At 50.9% G+C, this 21,869-nt stretch overlaps 1 protein-coding gene across 5 annotated transcripts in view; it reads right to left on the reverse strand.

The window, feature by feature from the left end:
* The window catches only part of Sipa1l2 (signal-induced proliferation-associated 1 like 2), a 150,677-nt gene that overhangs the window by 55,528 nt on the left and 73,280 nt on the right, over window positions 1-21,869 (reverse strand). For all 5 annotated transcript variants that reach the window (XM_008772639.3, XM_039097901.2, XM_008772638.3 and 2 more), the window contains exons 3-7: window positions 16,316-18,043; window positions 10,531-10,664; window positions 8,672-8,860; window positions 3,697-3,871; window positions 2,501-2,604 (exon numbers count right to left, since the gene is read on the reverse strand). In XM_008772639.3, the coding sequence (XP_008770861.1) occupies window positions 2,501-2,604; window positions 3,697-3,871; window positions 8,672-8,860; window positions 10,531-10,664; window positions 16,316-17,801 (2,088 nt within the window). In that variant the 5' untranslated portion in view covers window positions 17,802-18,043. The remainder of the gene's footprint in view (window positions 1-2,500; window positions 2,605-3,696; window positions 3,872-8,671; window positions 8,861-10,530; window positions 10,665-16,315; window positions 18,044-21,869) is intronic.

A 21,869-nucleotide genomic window follows, 5' to 3' on the forward strand; every position in this document is an offset into this window, starting at 1 on the left:
GAAGTTACCTTGTGGGATTCTGGGTGACGACATTACATGACCACTGAGCTGTGGTCTGCTCAGAGAAGGAACACACAGGAAAAACAGCCACTGTGAGCTTATCCTGTGTAGAGACATGGGGGCCAGGAACATCTGTAATCCCTGGGGCAGGTTAAGGCTTCCTCTGTGGGACGGGGCGCAGGCCTGCTGAAGATTCCCAGGTTTTTTACCGCCTCAACAAGCAGTTCCTGGATTGATTTATTACAGGAACAAACACATGAAAACGGATCCTCTGAGGACGAGTCTGGGCCAGTTAGCAAGGTACGAACGCGCTGGGGCTAATGAGACCAAGTGAACAGGCAGGGCCGGGGCTCCCGCTGGGCTGAGTCTATGGCAGTCACCAAGGGTTTGGCGGGCCCTTTGGACTTTTCTGCTCTTGGTATTATGTTTGTGGGCATCATTTGTGGATTAAGAGGACCCATGATACAATTTTAATCCTCATGCCCAAGGTCGGAGAGCACCACTGTTTAGCTACAGAGCATCTCAACGGCACATGCAGTCAGGACTATTAAATGTCAGGCTGAAGAAAAGTCTCCAAGGTCACTAATGCACCCAGGCCTCACCTTTACACAGCACATCTTCAGGAATGGGAACAAAGCCGACATGCAAATCTAGCCACCTAAGAATAGCTGTGATCCACATCTATGGGATCATAAAATGGTATCAACAAAACCCGGGCACACTGCACATGACACTGTTTTAGGGGCTCACAGCCAGAACTGGTAGTGAAAGCTAGGGATCCCAGGAATCTAGGAAGGTGAAGGGGAAGAACAAAAGTATACTAGAAAGTACTGTGGTAGCTCAGGAAGATCAAGGGACTGAGCCTGAGAGAGAACATTCAGCTGGTGAGCACCAAGAAGGGCGGGCAGTGAAGTTGCAGCACCCATGCCTCCCGTGCTCCCCAGTGGTCTTCCCAGCTCAAGGACCTTTGGGGCTTAGAAGTAGCGAGAGGAGAACAGGAAGTTGGTTTCTTCTTTAGGAAAAGTGTAAGTTTTGACTCAATGTATGCATTTCACACGTGTTTAAGAACTTAGAAAACTCAGGGCTGGGGAGACAGCTGCTCTCCCAGATATCTACCTGGGCTGGGTTCCCAGCACCCTCACGGTGGCTCACAACCATCTGCAACATCACCCCCAGCAAACACCCATACACACTGCTGGTCTGAATAAAAGTGGCCCTCAAAGGCCCATGGGGAGTGGCACTACTATGCGGTGTGGCCTTGTTGGAGGAAGCGTATCACTGTGAGGGCAGGCCTTGAGGTCTCAGATGCTCAGTATAGGCCCAGTGTGCCAGTGTTTTCCTGCTCCCTGCAGATCCTGATGTGGAATCTCAGCTCCCTCCCCAGCACCAAGCCTGCCTGCATGCCGCCATGCTCCCTGCCATGATGATGGGCTGAACCTCTAAACCTGTAAGGCAGCCCCAGTTAAATGTTGTCCTTATAAGAGTTGCCTTGGTCATGGTGTCTGTTCACAGCAATAAGACCCTAACTAAGACACATGTAAAATAAATAAGTCTAAAAAATTAAAATAACATAAGAAAGGAAGTGAGATCATCCTCTGCTGTTAATCACGTTTGTTCTTCGGATGCATCACGGTCAGGCCACACCGTGCTCTCTGTGCTTCTGCCTGCACAGGGAGGCAGGTGCAGTATCCAGAATGTGAGCACCAAGCTCAGAAACAAATGTGTCTCGTTCTACCTTTACTCTAATACACACAGCCCGAAAGACAGACAGCCATGACCTCCCGAGGAGCCTCCAGACTCGGGCAGGGCTCGTCCTTCAGTCTTCAGCTCATCTTGGACAGAGCCCAGATTCTAGAGGCCCTGGGGTAGAGGTGCTGCCCCATGGGACCTCCTTAAGTCCCCAAACTCTCAAGCTCCTGGAGCAGCCACGCCATTGCCAGTATTTGTTGTCATTTCTACAGCTTGGTTAGAAAGCTCAACTCATCTTACAGGAAGAAAACAGCCTGCTAATCACTTTGTGAGGTTTTAGGCATCGTTAAGCTTTCAACACTTAAGTGTGTGGGAGGGACGGCCAGCACGGAAGAACCCTCTCCACACAAATGGTCAACACACGTCACTAAAACACTGAACTAAAACCCGGGTGAGGAACAGCAGCAACACCAGCTCCAGCCTGCACTGCACCGCAATGACCATTTTCTATGAATACATTATTTACCCATGTGTAGAAACCTGTCTGGTCAACTTGGTTGTTCTCAACATTAGCATGGTTGACATGGGGTTCTCTTAAAGAATATGTGTAGCCAGATTCTCAGTTTCCTGATCAATGAAAAATGCAATAACATAGCCACGAAGGCTCCATCAGCTTACCAGGAGCAGCCTAGGACTTATAAGCTGAGTCTCACTCTCACCCAGGGTCTGCACAGTATACATGGGAAGCCAGAGGGACATGCTGGTGGACATGGAGGGTGGGGGATACCGTGATGCACACAGGAGCCCTTACCTGCTGCCTGTTGTTCGGCATATATGGAAGCAGTGTCGACACATGGAACATGAGTTCGAAGTCTTTATATGTGGTGTAGAGGGAGTGAGTCCCCGTGGAATCCGCTGAAGACAAAGTAATTATAAAGCTAGTTAGGCGAGCACAGAATCAGGGCTCTTCCACTCGGACAGTGGTTGCTGCACAAGGCCCAGTGTCTGTAAACCTGGACATAATGCCTCAGGCACTCTCTGCTCAGCTCTGGCAGCTCTTACTTGGAGCTGCCCCACCCCCACTTTCCTGTCAACTTTCTACTGAGCATGCTGTCATAGACTCAGGGACCCATGAGGGGAGACTGGTCTCTTTCTGTCTGTCCTTCCTGCATGAACACACAGGTTAAGATGCTAATGTGAGGCTGGGGAGATGGGTCAGTCAGTAAGGTGCTTGTCAAGTGTTGGCACCTGAGTTAGAATGGCAGCACCCATGAAAAACTCATTGAGGCAGTGAATGGCTGTGTGATGGTGTGGAGACAGACAAGGAGGTTGCTGGAGGCCAGTGTAGCCTCGTCAGTGAGCTCCAGGTTCAGAGAAGGACCCTGTTTAAAAAGTCAAGCGGATGGACTGGTGACAGATACCACCACACAAGCCAGACAACCCTGGGACCCTCACAAACCAGCAGGGCATCAGCCTGATGCACCCATAACATTTCTGTGGAGACGGAACTGGCCCATACACACGGCCAGACAGCCTGGGAGATTTCATGCAGCAATGGGAACCAGGTGCCCTTCCTCAGCAACGTGGAGAAGGGAACGGACTGCTCAGACTGTCCTATGACCTCCACAGGCCCCTCACGCTGTATGTGTGCTCAGAGTCATACATGAGGAGTAAAGAGTAAAAGGCACACGGTGGAGAACGACCCAGGAGTCTACTGACATGATCTCCACATGAACATGCAAGTACCCACCATAATGTACACAGACATGTATGTACACACGCACACACCACACACAGATGTTTAAAACAGGAAGTGGCGGCATCTGAACTTGACTACAAAGCTAGTCATCGGTTGTTTTAAATGTATATAAATATACGGACGTGTATATACAGCAGCACACAGGCTACTCATAGACACATGCATATAAACACATGCTCACACAAACACACAGGCCATTTGCACACGCATGTGCACACACAGGAGCGTGCACTTGCACACGTGCTTACTCTTATTGTCCAGCTGGGCACGGTACTTGCTGAAGCCCTTCAGCCGCACTCGCTGGCCGAGGAGGTCCAGGAACTCCTCGAAGGCCGGCCCTGCTGTCTCGTTGTTGTACATTTCCTCTTCCGTGCTCTGCCCGGCTTTGCAGTACAGGATCCCGATTTTGTGCTGGAAGCTCAGCTGAGATGAGAGGAGACATGATGAGCTTGGCAGGGACCGCAGACCTGCTTGCTTCTAGCCAGGTCAAAGCCGTGGACGCCTGGGATCCAGCTCCCAGGACAGAATGCTGGGAAACATCCCAAAGCCAACTCTAGGAGGGAAAGCCCCGAGGAGCAGTGCCTGTGGCCCGAGTCACGTGGGAATTGAGGGAGAGTGGGCAGCCCTGTTGAGACATGAAGCTAAAGTGCAACTGCACAAGCACCTCGTCTACCACACCGCACAGCGTAACTAGGATTCGCTTCCAACTTCAAACAGGAGAAGGCCAAGGACTTAGAACATTTTTTTTTTCTCTGCCTCGCCTGTCTTTCTGTTCTGTAATTTATTTGAACATTCAAGGAAAAATGTTGGCTCAAAGGAGGGAAATCAAATCAAATTAAGGTCGAGTAAGAAAAGAATTCCTTCGAGGACTGCAATACGTGTTTGTGCATAGAAAATGTTTTGTTTCCATCAAAGTAAGTTTGGCTGTACAATTATAGTCATTTCTCACATTTTTGACTATTTTGAAAAGAAAACATTGGCTGTAGACACGATTCTCAGACAGAGCTGGAGCAGCAACTTAACAGCTCCTGCCACAATTCTACCTCAGAGTCAATACCGTGTTGAGGTGGAGGCCACAGATTTCCTCCAAAACCAGAAAAAGACTAGCTACAGTTTCAGCAATTGATTATTTTTCCCAAAGACCTACTTCTCAGTCCTGCCGGCCAGAGGCCTTGAGCATTCTAGCAGCAGCCGAGCCTGAGAGGCTGACAGGCCATAAACGTCACTGACTCCCTGAAGATGCAGATCCGTAACTCGTTGGACTTCAGGACTGAGATGGGAAACTCAGCCTCTAATAGAACCCACAGTGGAGCCCAGCAGTAAAGCAAGACAGAGGGACCGGAAGTTCTTGGAGCAAGAACACAGTCTTATTTTACCCATGGTGAGAGAGTGCCGGCTGAAGTCTCCCCATCTCTTTGATGGTTGCCTGCCGTCCGTCCGACAGAATCATTTTTCTCTGCTGACAGATACTAGGGTGAGTGGGGAGTGTGAGGCCACAAAGCTCCTTCCTCATCACAAAGATGGCGGTGATGGCTCTGGCCTTGGTGGGCTGAGGAAGACTGTGTGTTATGGGCTTATTCTTTGCTGTGCTCAAAAAGGAAAAAAATTCCCCTCAAAAGAAAAAAAAATCACCTAATTTAAAAACGCGTTGTTGTCTCTTTATGAACTGGGCCAGTTGGGCCTAAGTTGCTTGGGAGATGGTTTATGACCTTCAGTGCTTTGGGGACACTGAGGGAGTTGACTGAAGTGAGAGGAGTTGACACCAAAGTGCCACAACATGGGCTTTGCACAGTGGGCAATCCTTACATCCTGACTTGTCCATTACCACACAGTCTGCAGTGTTCACTATCAAACACCGAGTCAGGGGCCATGCCCCTGTGTTCTGAGGTGTGGTTCAGGCTGGCTGAACAGAGCCTCCATGGGTCTGCATGCATTTCCTGACCCCCCCACACCTGGCAGACTTCTGGAACCCTTGGTTCTGAGATCCTGGGAGGCTCCCAGCTCAATACTGTGCAGACTCTCTCTGCCAGCCAGGCACCCAAACCCCACACTGTCTAGATCCAAACCGAGAATGGGGTGGAGTTTCCAACACTAGGCCTGCGTCATGGGCACCACGACCTTCGGGAAATGATGACAGTCAGAATTTAGACCTTGCAAATACAGGGAGATGCACAACGTGACCAGGGACAGGCTGCACCCTGGTTGTCACCACCACCTCCATCGCTCACTTGCTCTCCAGGGAGTTGCCAGTAACACGGATCATTAGGGAGAAATGGGTGCAGGGATGCAGAGCCACTGGCAACAATGTGACCATATCTGGGAAGTGACTTACTGTCACTTGGACTCTTAGAAAACTAAAACATAGTCACTGCCTTTGACAAGCAAACATTCTGACTCCCTTCTTCCCAGACCGCTCTTCCAGCCCTCACCTGCAGAGCCCGGGCTGATCTCAGCACTTACCTCAAACTCCAAACCAACCTAACCCACCCAAGAGAAACCGCAGGCAGGGGTGTGAGGGAAATAGCAGAGCCAGGGCCTGAGAGCCGGGGCACACTCACTGGGGCCTGAGAGCCGGGGCACAGTCACTGGGGTCTGGGAGCCAGGGCACAGTCACTGGGGTCTGGGAGCCGGGGCACACTCACTGGGGTCTAGGAGCTGGGGCACAGTCACTGGGGTCTGGGAGCTGGGGCACAGTCACTGGGGCCTGGGAGCCGGGGCACACTCACTGGGGTCTGGGAGCCAGGGCACAGTCACTGGGGTCTAGGAGCTGGGGCACACTCACTGGGGCCTGAGAGCCGGGGCACAGTCACTGGGGTCTGGGAGCTGGGGCACACTCACTGGGGTCTAGGAGCTGGGGCACACTCAAACACTAGATTGTCAGTTTCTTGTGGCTCAGGGCTGTGAGTAGGATACACACAGAGACAACAGGGGACTCAGCCACATCTATTCCTCTTGGGTCAGGATCAAGGCTGGCCACTCTGTCCCTACACCAGAAGCTTTAGGTAGTGATTTGAATAAGAATGGCCTCCATGGGTTCATAGATTTGAATGCTGAGTCAGCAGGGGGCGGTACTAGTGAGAAGGGTTAGAGGTGAGGTAAGCCTTATTAGGGGAAGTGTGTCACTGGGGTGGGCTCTGAAGTCTCACAGTAAGCCAACATCCCCCACCCCTCTGCTCATGAATCAAGAGGTAGGACACTCAGCTCCTCCAGCATCATGTGTCCCTGCATGCCACCACACTTCCTGACAGAATAATGGGATATCTGTAAGCAAGTCCACAGTTAAATGCTTTCTTTTATAGGAGTTGCCTTGGTCACAGTGTCTCTTCACAGCAACAGAACAGTGACCAGGACAGCTTGTCATTATCCACAAAAAGATATAAACACAAGTGAAGGAAGCAGGAAAGAAAGGCTATGAACTTCCTTGAAATCCAGCTGCTCAGAGTGCAGCGGCTCAGCCCCGGCTCAGCCCCACAGCTCACTCAGTTGGTGATGCGCACCTGAGGCCTGGGGAAAGCAAATGTGATGTCTACCTATGTGTCTGGGCCACGTGGCCAAGAGGGGAGGAGCAGCCAGCCTTCAGGACAGACTTTGTCACAGATGCTCTACTGAGGTGTATGTCTGGAGACATCACAAAAGACCCACCTATGAATTCCCTGTGTGTGAACTAGAGCAGTCTCTAGGAAAAGGGAAAGAAGAAATGGTGTAAGGAGTACTTGTTGCCCATACAGAGGGCCACACTTCAAGTCCCAGCACCCAGATGACAGCTCAGAATCACTGCTGACTCCAGCTTTAGAGAACTGATCCTCTTCAGGTCTCATACATACACAGGAAAACACCCACAGCACAGGGAAAGGCTGCAGAAGGGCTCCGCGGCCATGAGCACCTGCTGTTCTTCGAGAATCTGAACTCTAGCGTCCATGTGGGGTGACTCACAGTTCAGCTACAGGGTATTGGATGCACTTTTCTCCACAGGCAGCACATACATGTGGCAAGTGCACACACACACACGTGCACACACACACATACACACTGGCATTCTAGAAGCTGGGGGGTTAATTTATGGAAACACGTTTCAAAGCCCTCATGGCCCCACATCATAATTTCTTTTCAGCTCTCCACAGCGTTCTGGCTCCTTGCTTGAAACATCTTACCAAAATCCAACAACCAAATGAACAAGCTCAAGTCTCCACACTGTGTCCTGAAGGGAAATATGGCCAAGAGCCAGTCACAGGAGACCAGTAGGGCTACAGACCCCGAGACAGAGGAGCCACAGTGAGGTTAATTACTACTTAAATATGTGAACTCCTTCTTGTGTAGGCACCAGTGGTATCCAGTTAGAAGGGCGGAGTCAATTGGGTGGTGCCAAACTGCATCTCCTTCAGGGGTAAAAAGTTCTCCACAGCTATTGCCCAAGAGCCCTTTATTTTCACGACACAGGAGAACTGTCAGAGCTGAAAGGTCAGCTGATGCCTAGGTCAACATGTCATCACAGAATAAAGCCACGTCAGCCAGGAGAGAAAGCAAGGAAACAACTGGAGTCTGCCTCCTTGACTGGCTCCTGGACATACAACTCTCAGACAGCATCCCCCGAGGCTCACAATGCCAGGCAGAACTTCTTTCTGGACCTTCCTGGCTTATGGCTTCATGAATCACCTGCCTCACCGTGAGAACATGGCAGGCTATAGCTGTCATGCGGTCTGTTCCCACAAAGCAAAACCACATGGGTTAGGGGAAAATGCAGCCTCTGTGGAATTGGTACAGTGGTCTATGGGGCCTCATACTTTACATGGAGGCATTTATTATAAATGGTTTCAAAGGAAGGAACATGAGAATTTAGTGTGACAGCTCATGTTTATAATTCTGGCTACCTGGGAGACTGAGGCAGGGGGATTTCAAGTTCAAGACCAGCCAAAGACACAGTAAGTACTTGTCTGGGGGCGGGGTCACACAAATGGAAAATTCCATTTTCAATCGTACAGTCCAGGTTTGCATGAGCTTTCTGGCCACACGCTGTACGCACCCCTTGTTCTGGCCACATGCTGTACGCACCCCTTGTTCTGGCCACACGCTGTACGCACCCCTTGTTCTGGCCACACGCTGTACGCACCCCTTGTTCTGGCCACACGCTGTACGTACCCCTTGTTCTGGCCACACGCTGTACGCACCCCTTGTTCTGGCCACACGCTGTACGTACCCCTTGTTCTGGCCACACGCTGTACGTACCCCTTGTTCATCCAACTTAAGCAGCTGCTCTGGGACTTTGGGGGAGTTGGCTGCTTGCCGCAGACACGGGATACTCAACTCCGGGATAACGTATTCCAGCACTTCCTTGAGGGGCAGGCCCCGGGCAGTGCCATGCCGGGCTGTGGAGGGGACGGCGTCTTCTAGGATTGCTCCTCTCAGAGTTGTGAGCTGTGGCAAATGAGACTCTGGTTAGGATCTGTGCTGGTCATTCACAAGGGGACTGACAGTATATCAAATGGAAACAAGGCTCTCCCTCTGAAAACATCAAATAAACATGCCTTTTATCAACGACATCCCTGTAGCGGGATGGGAAGACATCGGGACGGCTGAGACAACCAGGTGAGAACCTATGAAAGGAGCCAGGGCCTCACCAGACAACTGAAGCTCTGAAGCCCCTGGGAAGGCTACTGAGGAGGGGCACAGGCTGAAGCCCCAGCACATCTTCCTCCTTCCATCTGTGCACTTCTGTTTACCCCTTCCACTCCTTCCCATGTCTTCTATTGAAGACTGAACACATACTGAACACTCATGGGCTGCATGTGGGTGGGTGGCTGAGAGGAGGACCACTGAACCCAGTCTTGTGCTTTGCTCTATACCTTGGAAACCTGACGCAGTGTTCTGGGTGAGAATATAGGCTCATATATTTGAATGCTGGTCCCTGGTTGATGGAACTGTTTGGGAAGGATTAGGAGGTGTGGCCTTGTTAGCCTGGAGACAGGCTTTGAGGTTTCAAAAGCCCAAGCCTTTCGGTTAGCCCCATCTCTACCTCCTGCTTATAGATGTGAGCTCTTAACGATGGTTCCAGTGCCATGCCTGCCTGCTGCCTGTTCCTCCCATGACGATCATGGACTCTAACCCTTGGTAACCATGAGCCCCAATAAATGTTTTCTTTTATATTGCCTTGGTCATGGTATCTTCACAGAAATAGAAAAGTAAGGAAGATGTCTGGGCCACCATTCCAGGATGTCATGATAGGGAAAGCCACCTCCCTGTGGTCCAAGAGATCTTATTGCTTGACCTTGGGAACTGAATGTCATCCCAGAGGCACATGGCACACATACTAGCCCTTTTGTCAATAGGTGGAAGGACAGTGACTAGCATGAAAGCCACCATGACAGCTGGCCACATCAATTATTTAAATTCCTAACTTTAGTCTGCACAGGTCTGACTGCACAGCTGCCACTCAGGGCAGGGCTTAGCTCACATGGACATAGTCAGCGTCAGGTTATCAGCATCAGCACCCAGTCAGTCTGGCTCAGCAGACATCTGCAAATACCAGCTGGGACACAGTGTTACCATGCTTACACAAGCAAAGGAAAGTAGACTCTTTTTCTGTCTGACCTGAAGTGGTCAGCTGGCACACTGTGGAAGATATGCCAATCAGGCCCCACTCCAATTATGTGGGCCAAAGGACCAAGACCTGCTGTGCAGGGGACCCTGATTCCTTAGGGTGGTTGATGTCTGATGTTTAGAAGCACTATGTGTCTAAAGACCTCAGTTTTTACTCAGTATGAGGCCCATGGGGCACAGCAAGCTGTTCTCCATGATGTGGGCTGGACAAACATGTGGTTTTAAACTCATTTCTAACTTCGGACGGGAACTGTGTAGACCACATCTGTTTTCCTGTCTCAGCTCCAGAACTGCCCACCTTCACCAGGCCACCCTACTATGCAGCATGGTGAGCTGTGGTCACCTGAGGGCCAGGACAGGCTTCCGAGTGGTTACTTAGGATGAAACCACACAGCCGCCTCTCTGTGTCCTGGACATCAAGATGAGGCTTTCTAATTCATAAGTGTGGCAATGGCGGGGAGAGCTGGACGCCAACAGCAGCTTCCTACCTCACTTGTCCTGAAGGCCACCCTGTAGTTGAACTGCGACCCTTCTTTCTCCCTGGGATCTTCCACCTTCTCCCTCCGGATGCTGACCGCCACAGGGCCGAGATTTTCATCTATTCCGAAGTAATTCTGGTGCTCTGCGATTCAAAAGAGCAGATTAGGGAGAGAGCAGTGCTGGGGCAGCAGTTCATATAGTGGATCCAAGAGCAGTGCCACAGGCTACACCATGATCCTTCCCACAGCTGGCCCTAGACCAGCTTCCCTAGCTTGTGTCACCTCCTGGGTCACCCGGCTCCCCGTCTGCTTTCCTGCTCTGCTCTGCTCTGCTCTGCGTGTCACCGTGTGCTGAGGCTCCCACCTCAGGGCTGTTGCTCTGTAGATGGCACCATTGGGAACATCCTCACACTGGGGGGGGGGGGGGGGTCTGCACTGCTCCGTTCCATATGGAAGGTGGCCTTCTCACACTGAATGAGATGCCTGAGGTTACCCAATGAGCCATTCAGACTAGCCAGAGTAAGCTTAGCTATCAGTGGAGTGGCAAAGGTCACCATGTCATTAAACTGTCCCTGGTGTCTAAGGAGAAATTTAGAGACAGGAAACACATGATAGTTCCTGGGCTGTGAAGGTCACTGCTCCTACAAATCCAGTAACTCCCTCCATCAAGCTGTCAGTTCATCTTTCCTTTCCCATAAATCCCTGATCCTTGAAAAAACACCCAAGTCACATAACCCCATGGCCGGGAGGGACCTTGGGGTGTCCCATCTACCAGGCAGAGGACATTATAGGACATACTTCCTAATGGACAGTCACCAGCCTGCATGCCTCTGTGTAACAGCCACATGGCAGGGGACACGTAGCAGCGTGGACATGGGGCACATTCAAGGATGCAATCCCCATTCACAATGCAACCCTCCTCCCAGTGATGGCTACTCCCTGTGCGATGGACAACTCTCTGGACCACAGAACAGCAAAGAGTCACTATGTCTCCCTGTAGCATCCATATTGATGTTTCTTCAGAAATAGCCCAACTCACCACACACAGCAGAGGCAGTCGGGCTTTGCCAAACACAGGAACAATTACCATATACCCACTGACACAGTAAGGGGCACGCCTATCGTTAGCAGCCCCATCAGACAGTGATTCACACAGAATCCAGCGGGGAGGGGGTAGATGGGACCCCAGGAACTGTTCATCCATGCTCTGTGACCCACAGCCTGGTCACTTCTCCAGGGATAATATCCTTCAACCATGATGTTTTTCCCCACCCTTACAAAAAAACACCACATTTATCCCCTCCCCTCTGAATGCTACCTTCTGGGTTTTAGCTATTTTTGCTCAACTCTCAGCTTTTGAGTTTGGGAAGCCTGCAGCTCTGCAAGGGTCCTAGCTGTGGTTTTGTGCTCTGAGAACTTCTGGAGCAATCTGAAGTCACCAAAGGGGCAACTGCCTGCTCCACTCCAGCCAACACTGCCCAAATTGGTTCTGAAATACATACAGGCCATTTGTCTTATACTGCGTGGGGACCAGAATAGTGTGACACAGATACTCAGTCCTTCTAGAACCAGGCAGAGCCAGAAACCACAAAGAGCCTACTTTTGGGTGAAGGTGGGTCAGTTTCAGAATGGAGAAAGCCTATGTGGTAGACACAGGACATGCTGCCAACAGTCAAGACAGTGGGCAGGACAGTGTCACCAAGCACATCAGGTTGGAAGAAGCTGGGCAGCCATTTGCTTCTGTAATCAGTGGTTTAAAACCACTCAGTAAAACAGTACGAGGACGTTAACTGTCTACTTCAGTGTGTCTTGTTCTTTTGAGATGCATTAGTGACAGGGCCCAGGACACTGAACCTGCCTTACAGTGGAACATGCATTAGTGACTGACAGGGGCCCAGGACACTGCACTGAACTCACCTTACAGCAGAACATGCATTAGTGACTGACAGGGTCAGTCTGGAGCTTTCCCAGCCACAGCTAACCTTCCCTCCATGTATTTGGTATTTGGGGCTCTACTGCTCTTGGCCATGCTCTGTAGCACTCTGGTCTACAGAGTCACTGGTCTCTCTTCACAGCTGTCTTTCCTGTGACAAACACTGTTTAAGGCGGCAGTGGCACATAAGCCTCCATCTAAGGTGACAAGGAGTGTAGCGTAGTGATCAGAGAGTACAGGACGGCGTCCCTCTCACCACTCTGCGGACCTAGGTCCCAGCCACATCTTGCTTCCATCTCTGGCTCTGACTCCTTCACACACCTACATTTCTGAATGCAGAGGTGGAGGTGAGGCCCCCATGGTCCACAGGCACCACGCCTGTGCCTGCGGACCCCTGTGGACCCCTTAGCGATCTGCCTCACCAGTCTTTGCTAGGAACCTCCCAGTGGGGCCTTTAGTTTTAGTAAGGAGTCTGTGGATGCCTGCATGTGTTTCTAAAGAGATTAAAATTTTCCCTGGATTTGAGAACATGCTGTCTATCTCCTAAATAGAGCATGTCCACAGACCATGAAGATGTGAACAGTCTACGCTCTGTCCCCTCCCCCACTTCCTCGGAGGGAACAAAGGCGACTCTTTTAAAGGACATCCTGTACCCCTTTCAGGAAAGATCTGTGTTAATTTTGTTCTGAGAAGCCCTGCCACTCTGGACCAAGGCTTATGAGCAAGCCCCTCATGGCTGTGTGCATTCAGACCCTGGCCCCCCACTGCCTGGCCTTATTTCTAAACCAATGAGCTGATGATTTCCATAAAATTGTTTCAAGAGTGAATCAAACGAAATCCTTCCCAGGCACGGCGGAAACCACGAGGAAGCTGTTGATAAGTTGAATGAAAATCCACACATCACAAGAATACAATAGAACATGATAAAAAGAAGTGGTTAGCAAGATCGCAGTGTGGGAATGAGAGTCACGGTATCTTGGTGTTGTATCCTGACTGCTCCATCAAGAAGGGGGGAGAGGAAGACAAAGGACTCTGTGTGTGTGTGTGTGTGTGTGTGTGTGTGTGTGTGTGTGTGTGTGTGTGTATGCCTGGGACCCAACCCAAGGCTGATTCTAAACTCCACATTATTTTAAAAAGGGAGACTGGTTCATTGCTAAGTCACCAATGAGTCGAGCAGACCAGGAAGGCCGGGACTGAAGAGATGGATGAGGGCGGCTTTGCCAGGCCGTCCATGTCGGTGGTAAAACACACTGCAAGATCACAGAAGCTGCAAGCCCCAGCACCCATGTCCTCCAGGCTTCTGAAGCCGGTGACTCCTGTATCCTCAAAAGTAGCTACAGGTTCTCTGCCTTTCAGCAACTAGCTGGCCACTGTTTTCGCATGACTGGGATGACATGGCACAGCTGGGCCCCTTCCCTCTAGTCAGCCGTGTGCCTGTGTTACAGATCGCCGGCTATCACCCCACTTTAGGACCTGTGGTCAAAAATCCTGCCATAGAAGACTACTGTGACGTCACACCCAGCCTTGAGAAGCCCATATTCCTACATTATGAGTCCATTCCCTACACAGGAAGACTGAAGTATTGGTGTTGCCACATGCCTCTGACCCAAACCTAACCAAACCACTAATAAGCTTGGAAAACCCACAGCACTAGAGTGAAATAATAAAATGTTAAAAATATTGCACTTGCTTCATATAAAACCAATGAGGTCCATGTTTTAGAAGGGGTCAAAGGTGAGAGGTTATATGACCTGCTGTAGGGTTGCGTCAGACTAGTCAGACTACTGCTGCAAATGTCCGTATGCAGACATCCTGGCAGCTGCACTCCTGTAAACAGCTCTCAGGGATGCCTTCCTTCACAAGGGAGGTGAAAACGAAGCTGTGGGCTGGGAAGATGGCTCTAGATGAGTCACTTGCCACACCCCTCTCCACAGACAACAGTGTGAAGACTAGATCATAAAATGCCATCACCCAAATGCCATCTAATCCCTGACACACAGGAGAGCAGAAGCAGGGGGTCCCTAAGGCCACCTGGGAAGCCTGACCAGTGGCACCAGTAAGTGCTGGTTTCAGTGGGAGACCATGCCTCTAAAAGAAGGGTAAAGAGTCCAGAAGAACTCCTGGCGCCAACCTCAGCTCTCCCAATGCATGCGCACATATGTGACGGCACGCAAGGGATGGCGGGAGCCACAGACAGCCACCTCTGCTTGCTGCAGTTCTCAGTTGAATGATCTCAGGAGGAAGAAGGGGGGAGGGGTAGGAAAGGGAAAGAGGAGGAGAGGCAGCAGGCTGCTGGGAAAGCCCCTTGGTCCAGCTTCTATGCATTTTGAGGTGGAAGGGGCAAGGAGCTTGGAGCTGAGCAGATGCAAAGTGGCTTTACCAGATCCCAGAACCGATGGGACCTTCCCCCTCACTGTACCAGAGCAGAATACCTCTGAGGTCTCCACTTTGGCCATCCAGCAAGCCTCACAGAAAAAGCAGCACCCTCCTTCCTGTTTCCCCATGGCTGACCTAAGACCTGCTGAGGTCTGGTGTGAACAGGCCTTTGCAGGTTCTTACACTGACTCCCTGTGCCCTCATGGCCTGTGCAGGAGAGCAGGGGCCTGGCACTGTCCCTTGGTGCCAGAGTCCCAGGTTCATCTGGGAAGTTCCTCTTGCTATGAGTTCCTGGATCCAATGGACCTGTTTGCAGCAGTGATGAGGGCCAGGGAGAGAAGCAGAGCAGAGTCCATCAACAGTGTCCCCCCAGGGAGGAGCATGTATCTTAGAATAGTCCTCTTGCTGGGTGGCACTCTGCTCACCCTCCTGAATTTAACAGTGACTCCCTTTTAGTCACCAACTCTACAAAATGGGAAGAAAAGGCGGGGACATGAAACTCAAAGGAAACAGTCATGACTGACTCAGCAGAGAGTTTAGGGGATTCATAACTCCCCCAACCCTCAGCCTGGCATTAGTGACACAGGGGGGAGGGGGGTGAGTATGTGTGGAGCCAGGTGGCAGCTTCACCAGACACTTCCAGCTCAGTCCAGCTCCCTTCTGCTTCTCTCCCCATCTTTAACCATCAGAACAAAGTGCTGCCTTTAATTCTGTGTCCGGCTGTGGCAGAGACAATGGCCTCTTTCAGTAGAGAAGGCCTCCCTCACACACTCATGTAAGAAATGCATGGGGCCCATGTGGAGTGACAGGAACTGCTCTAAGTCCTTTGCAGGACGCCCAGCTCTCCTTAAAGACAGAGCTGGGTGGGCTGTGCCTCCGTGAGTGTCCTCTGCTGGCCCAACCATAGTCCTAGGTAACCAAGCATGGACTTCCAAGCTGTAGTTACCACGGACAGGCACTTCAGCCATGGCAAAGGGGCAGGTCCCCAGTACCCCAGACACTAAATAGCAAAGTGCTGTTGTGACAGGAGAGAGGGATAGTGCAGGGGTTTGGTTTGTAAGACTGGCCACTGAACTCAGGGTCTTGTGCATGGAGGCAAGTATGCAAACAGCTTTAGCTCCAACCCAGTGTGAAACTCTCTTCTCTGCCTCCCAGCATCCTTCATTCTAAGTGCTGCAGAGGAAAGCAGGCTCTGGAGAAAAGGGAGCTGGGTGGGAGGAGCGGTCAGAAATAATGAGATGTGAACCCCTTCCTTACCTACGCTCTATTAGTAAGTATAATAGACTCACTCACTGATTCTCCAGAGTGAATGCTCATGGAATTGTACCTTGGTTTGTCCTTAGGACATTGGGGAGGGTGTGTGTGTGTGTGTGTGTGTGTGTGTGTGTGTGTGTGTGTGCGCGCGCGCGTCTCCCAGGAAGGACTAAAGTGACACAGCAGTGTAGAAGAGTCCCAGGGCCCCTGCAGGAAGCCCCAGTTGCCTACCTTTGCCATAGAAGAACTTGCGGTAGTAGTAGGCCCCGAGGTCAACGTGCTCTATGATGTAACGTTTGACCTTCTCCCTGTGGATGGGCTGGTTTTCCCGTGGCACCTCCAAGACAGAGACACCTGCGTTGGTACAGTGTGAGCTGAGGGATGACTCAAAGGAGCAGCTTTCCCCGGAGCTGAAAGAGGCTGAGTTGGCCCGAGAGAGTGCAATGCGTCTGTCGCCCTCCCCACCGGTCTCGTTGCGAAAATATGGGCAGCTGAGGACCAGGTCGTTGCTCTTCCCATCGCCCTCATCAGCGTCTGGGTTCTCCTTGGAGTTGAGGTCCTCCTTGCTGCCCAGTGGGGACTCGCAGCCTCCAGCCGGGCCTACAGGAACCGGAGTCTGTGATGCAGCCGAGGCCCCTGTGGTGATGTTCTTTCTCTTGCCCACACTGGCCCGTGTGGCCATGGCTTCATTGATGTTGAAGAGGATACTCTGCACATCATAATGGGCAAAACACCTCTGGCAACTCCACGGGCGGATGCCCCGGTCCAGGCGGCCCTCCTCCAGGTCAGAAGTGAACTTGAAGGTCTCGTGCTCACTCTTGACTGTCCGAAGTTTTCGGAAGAGTGAGGTTTCCACAGACTCTGACTTTAACCTGCGTTTGAAGGGCTTGTCTCTGTCCCTTCCCATCAAGAGACCACCATCCATGTAGTCCAACCCTGAGATGCGGACGAATTCTCCTCTGGAAATCTGGGCTGCAGCATGGAGACTGGGGGAGATGGCGGTGTCACAGGGAAAGAAATCTGGAAACCCAAAGGAGCTGGTCACTTTAGGGTCGTAACTCTCTATTCGGTACCCTCGGAGCATGGCGAAAACATTCTCTCCAGACAGACCCTGCCTGTCAATAGATGAAGTGCTCCCGTACTCCCTGTGCAGGGCTGCTCCCGTGTTTGGGTTGACCGCATGTTGGTCCAGGACATCCTCGGTATCGATGTCACTGATGGTGATATCACTGTTGCTCCTCTGCCGTATGGGGTGGAGCCCTCTCTGGGGAGAATGCACGAAGATGTCTCCGATGGTGTACTTTGCCTCTACAAAGTCCAGGTCTAGCTGCTCCTCTTGCTGCCTGTCAACCTGGTCATTTTGGCCATTCTGGATGATGGAGGTGGCACTCTCATAGCTGGACTGAGAACGGCTCTCCCACAGCGTCTTGCAAGCCAGGTCCTTGGAGCAGTCCTTTTTAGGAGGCCACTCAGACACTCTGGCCCTCACACCCATCTTGGGTACTGCTGGGGTACCATTGGCTGGTCCACCACCACCTCCACCGCCCTCACTCAGACTGGACGTGTTTAAAGTAGCAGGCCCCATGCTGCCATTGATGGCTTTAAATTTCCGAGCAAAATAATCGTCAGACTGCATGGCTCTGGAAGGGTCCTTGAATTTGGAGGCAGCTCTGCCAAGCTTGTGCTTCTCTGCCTGTGATGGCCTTGGATCACTCATGTCCACGGAGGCAAGAAGCAGTCATCAGCAACAGTGGTGTGAACTTCCCTCCATGGTCATCACACAACACTACAGTAAACACAGACAGAAAGGTCTGCTGCCTGGAGTTTCTTTTTCATCAAAGGCAAACAGCATCCTCAAAGCACACGGTTTCTCCAAGCCACGATGAGTGTGCTTTCCAATGGCTGTGGTGACACTGTCCTGGCTTCAGCAGCACCGAGTGTCCCTCAGCACTCCTTCGCCTGAATTAGAAGACAGAGAACAGTCAATTGTGATGAACACAGTTCAGGTCAGTACCCGTCTACAGGCGGGTTTCTCATCTTTCACCCCTCCCACTGATGTCAACCCTCCTCATACTGTTCACACAGCTCAGGTGTGCCTGACTATGCTGTTGTGCAAGGCTGACCAGAACTCTCACAGAAAACCACAGCCACCACTCTTAGAGAAGCTTTAGCAGGACACAGGATTCACTTCAGGCACCACACCTGAAATACCGTAACAGATGTAAACGCATGGAGCAGAAATGTGATCAAATGCAGTTTTTGTCTTTCTCTTCTATTTTATCTTTACCCATACAAAAATGTTGCTAACACCACATACTTTCTCAGCTCTCACAGGCTAGGTGACTTAATCATGAACCCGAGAAAGAAATAGCTCTTGTCCCTCGGGTAAGCATCCAACTACAGTTCAGTCGACCAAGATGAAAGATCTCAATTGGCTAAGCAGGTTGAGAACTTTGGGGCCAGTTCCTGGTGGCCAAGACGAGTAGATGTGCATTCTTGAGAGGTGCAGACATTTCCCTAGGGTAGGCCCTGCTTTGTCCCTAATACTAAAAAAAGCTGTCAGCTGCGCATGGCCTCATGCTATTTACCCCAGAGCCATTACGTAACCAGGGAGATAAAGGAATCTTAGGATGTGACAGAGGGAAAGAGAAAATGCAAGAAGATGCACAGACATCCTGACCTGTGTTCTCAGACACGAGGGAATGGCTACCTCTTCTCAATCACCTAGAATTACTATTTTTAAGAGGATTGTAGGCTGCTATGAATTGCCGTTATTTCCTATACAATTTAGACTCTGACGAAACGGTCCCTGGAAACCACAGGAATGACAGCAGAAACACTCTGGCCCTTTTAGACTGACTGAAATGCATTTGATTCTGTGAACTAGGCTTCTGCAGAACCCATCAGTTCTGTGGATGACTGCTTTTTACAGACAATAAAAATTTAAACTTAAAAACTTATGCTGGCTAGGGAGCCGCCTGGGTGGGTAGGGGTGTTTATATGACAGCATAAGGGCCTGAGTTGATATTCTGAGAAGCCGTGTAAAGGCAGGCATGGCTGAAGTATCTGTAGCTGCAACACTGGCAGACAGAAACAGGGGGATCCATGAGTCACTCCTAACATCCCAGCCAAAACGGCCAGCTCCAGGTTCAGTAAGAGATCTTGTCTCAAAATCTAAGCAGGAAGGTGTGAGAGGAAGTGAGCTGCTGTACTCTCCTGGCCTCTCAAGAGCTCTTACGGGGGCACACGCTCACATACACAAGCACATCATGGTGCACACACTCACATACACATGCACGCGTGTGCCCCACACCCTCTGTCTTTAATGTTTGGTATAGAGCTACACGGATCCCCAACCCGGACACTCATCTGTAGGTTCCTAGTATTACTTTGTAGATCTTCTGTGTCGCCACCCTACCCTGGCACCTCATCGTCACTCAGTGAGCTAACTTCTGGAGTCACTACTCTGGCCACTTTCAAGGACAACAACAGGATGTAGCAGAAGAACCCAAGACTGTCAGAAGAGAAGTGGACAGGACACACAACTTTCTGCTGGGGATGGAACCCAGGGCTTTGTGCGTATCAGGTGAGCAACTCTACCAACTACAGCCCCAGCTACAATGAGTCTTGCACTGTGTGGTGTCCTAGGCTTCTGCTGCCTATCAAAGTAAACAACCAGCCCTCTGTGGGCCTGAGCAGGAGACCTGCGGGGAGGAGCTAGGGAGGGCAATGGAAGGCAGCTCCAGGACAAACAAGCTCAAGGCCTGGGAACTTGAGAGGATCGACCCTCAGCTACCACCTAGGGTATTCATCTGAGAAGGACAAGTCGGAACCACAGCACCCCCCTGCTTCAGCACAACTGTCAGTCAGTAAATAAGATGCATTTCCACATCCTCCGTGAGACACCAGTGAGCCTTAAAGACTAATACTCTGCTTGTAACTGAGTCTTTTATCAGGACTGCAGCTGTAGCAAATGGTTGAAATCCACAAAAGTGCACAAATTATGAGTCCCATTCATAGAAAAAATGGTTAAAATTATATAGCATATTGATACTACAAGGACAACTGTGGGGAAATGCGTATTCTCCATAGTAGAAGCCAACCAGAGCAGTCTGGGGAATGTGCAGGGAAACAGAGTTCCCCACTGTGACCCTCCCTGTGGCCAAGAGGACAAGAACTAGGCTGTGCCTTCTCTGGCGGTCTGTCACCTGAGCCATCCAGATGCTCAGTGTTTAGCCTAGTATCACGGGAAGCCAAGACCAAATGCTCATCAAACTGCCTTCAATGCACATCAGATCTGTGGTGACCTGAGAAATGGGTTTTATAGTGGTTCATCTTCTCTGTCCACCTGACTGGATCAGGACTCACCTAGGAGACACATCTCTGAGCCCACCTCTGAGGGCATTTTCAGAGAGGTTTTGCTGAGGAGGAAAGACACTCTTGGACGGTGAGGGAGTGAGCTGAGCACCAACATTTATGTCTCTGCTTCCAGGCTACTGAGACACAAAGTGACCAACTGCCTCAGCAGTACAGCCCCCTCCCCACCATGTTGGACAGTACTTTCTGATTGAAATCTTCCTGAAATTGACTTTGTCAGACATTTTGTCACAGCAATGAAAAAGTAGCCAAGACAGCTGTTATTAAATAGCAACCATCATTGACAGGAAGTTCAGTCAGAGTAGGACAGCTTTTTTTGTTAAATCTGGGCAGAAAAATAAGTGCTTCATTCAGAGAGTTTTTAAAGTAAAACAAACACGATCTGCTAGCAACAGTAACAGGGCCATGAAAATGCAGAAAACGGGATTCTTCACTCTGGAGTTCTACAATATGGGGTAAGGTACACTTGACTTCTACCTTGGTCTAAAGCTCACACTGGAATTAAACTCCACGGTTCTTAGGCAAGCCTTGCGGGAGATTTCCCCAGTGTGGGCTTCCGGACAGCAGATCCCAAGGTACAGCTAGGATGTTTTTCATCAGAGTTCAGGACTTCACGATGAACTTGAAATAGTTAATCCCTAGAGAAACCCCTTATGATGAGCCCATGATTTACAGCCTTGGGGGACCAAGGTAAACAAGGGAACTTGGGCCACAGGTATATCAGGTGGGATGCTAGTGTGATTGCAAACCAGGAACCAGCTAGTTCCACATGATGGGCAGGGCCCCAGACTGTTACACAAATTGTCCTCCATTCCTTGCTGCCCTCCTCCCCGACATCCCTTCTCACAATTGTGTCTGGCCCTGAGCTGGAACTCATGATCCGCTTACATCTACATCTACAAGGGTGCAGACCTGGCCAGGATGGAGCAGGGAGCAGGAGCAGTCACGTGGGTCCGACAGAGACCCCTGTTTGCGTCTTTGTGTCCCCTGCTGGCTCCTCCTCCTGGGGCTTCCTGCAGATGCTGGTGTTCCAGCTGACCTGGCTACCTTCTCTCAATTCTGGTGCATCCTGGAGGTTGCACACACCCTCTCAATGCTGAGGGTTCAGTATTTACCCACAACCTAAAACTCCTTCTTCACTCAATGCTTCCCGTCTGCACTGTGACTGCTCCTGCTTATGGTCCAGCCTCCTCAGCCCTTGTCCAGCACCACCACACAGCAAACTCTCACACAGATGTCTCAGGTCCACGTCCAGCCACAGCCATCAGGTTTACTATGCAGTTTCCTCTGACATGTGCTTCCTTCCCTCTGTGCTTCAGCTGCCACCAGCCTAGTCAGACCCTATCGTAGTCCCTCAGAACAAAGCTTGACTGACTAAGTCAGCAGCGCTGTACCCATCCCGGCCGGG

Source organism: Rattus norvegicus, chromosome 19 (genome assembly GCF_036323735.1).
Source record: "Rattus norvegicus strain BN/NHsdMcwi chromosome 19, GRCr8, whole genome shotgun sequence".
NCBI lineage: Eukaryota > Metazoa > Chordata > Mammalia > Rodentia > Muridae > Rattus > Rattus norvegicus.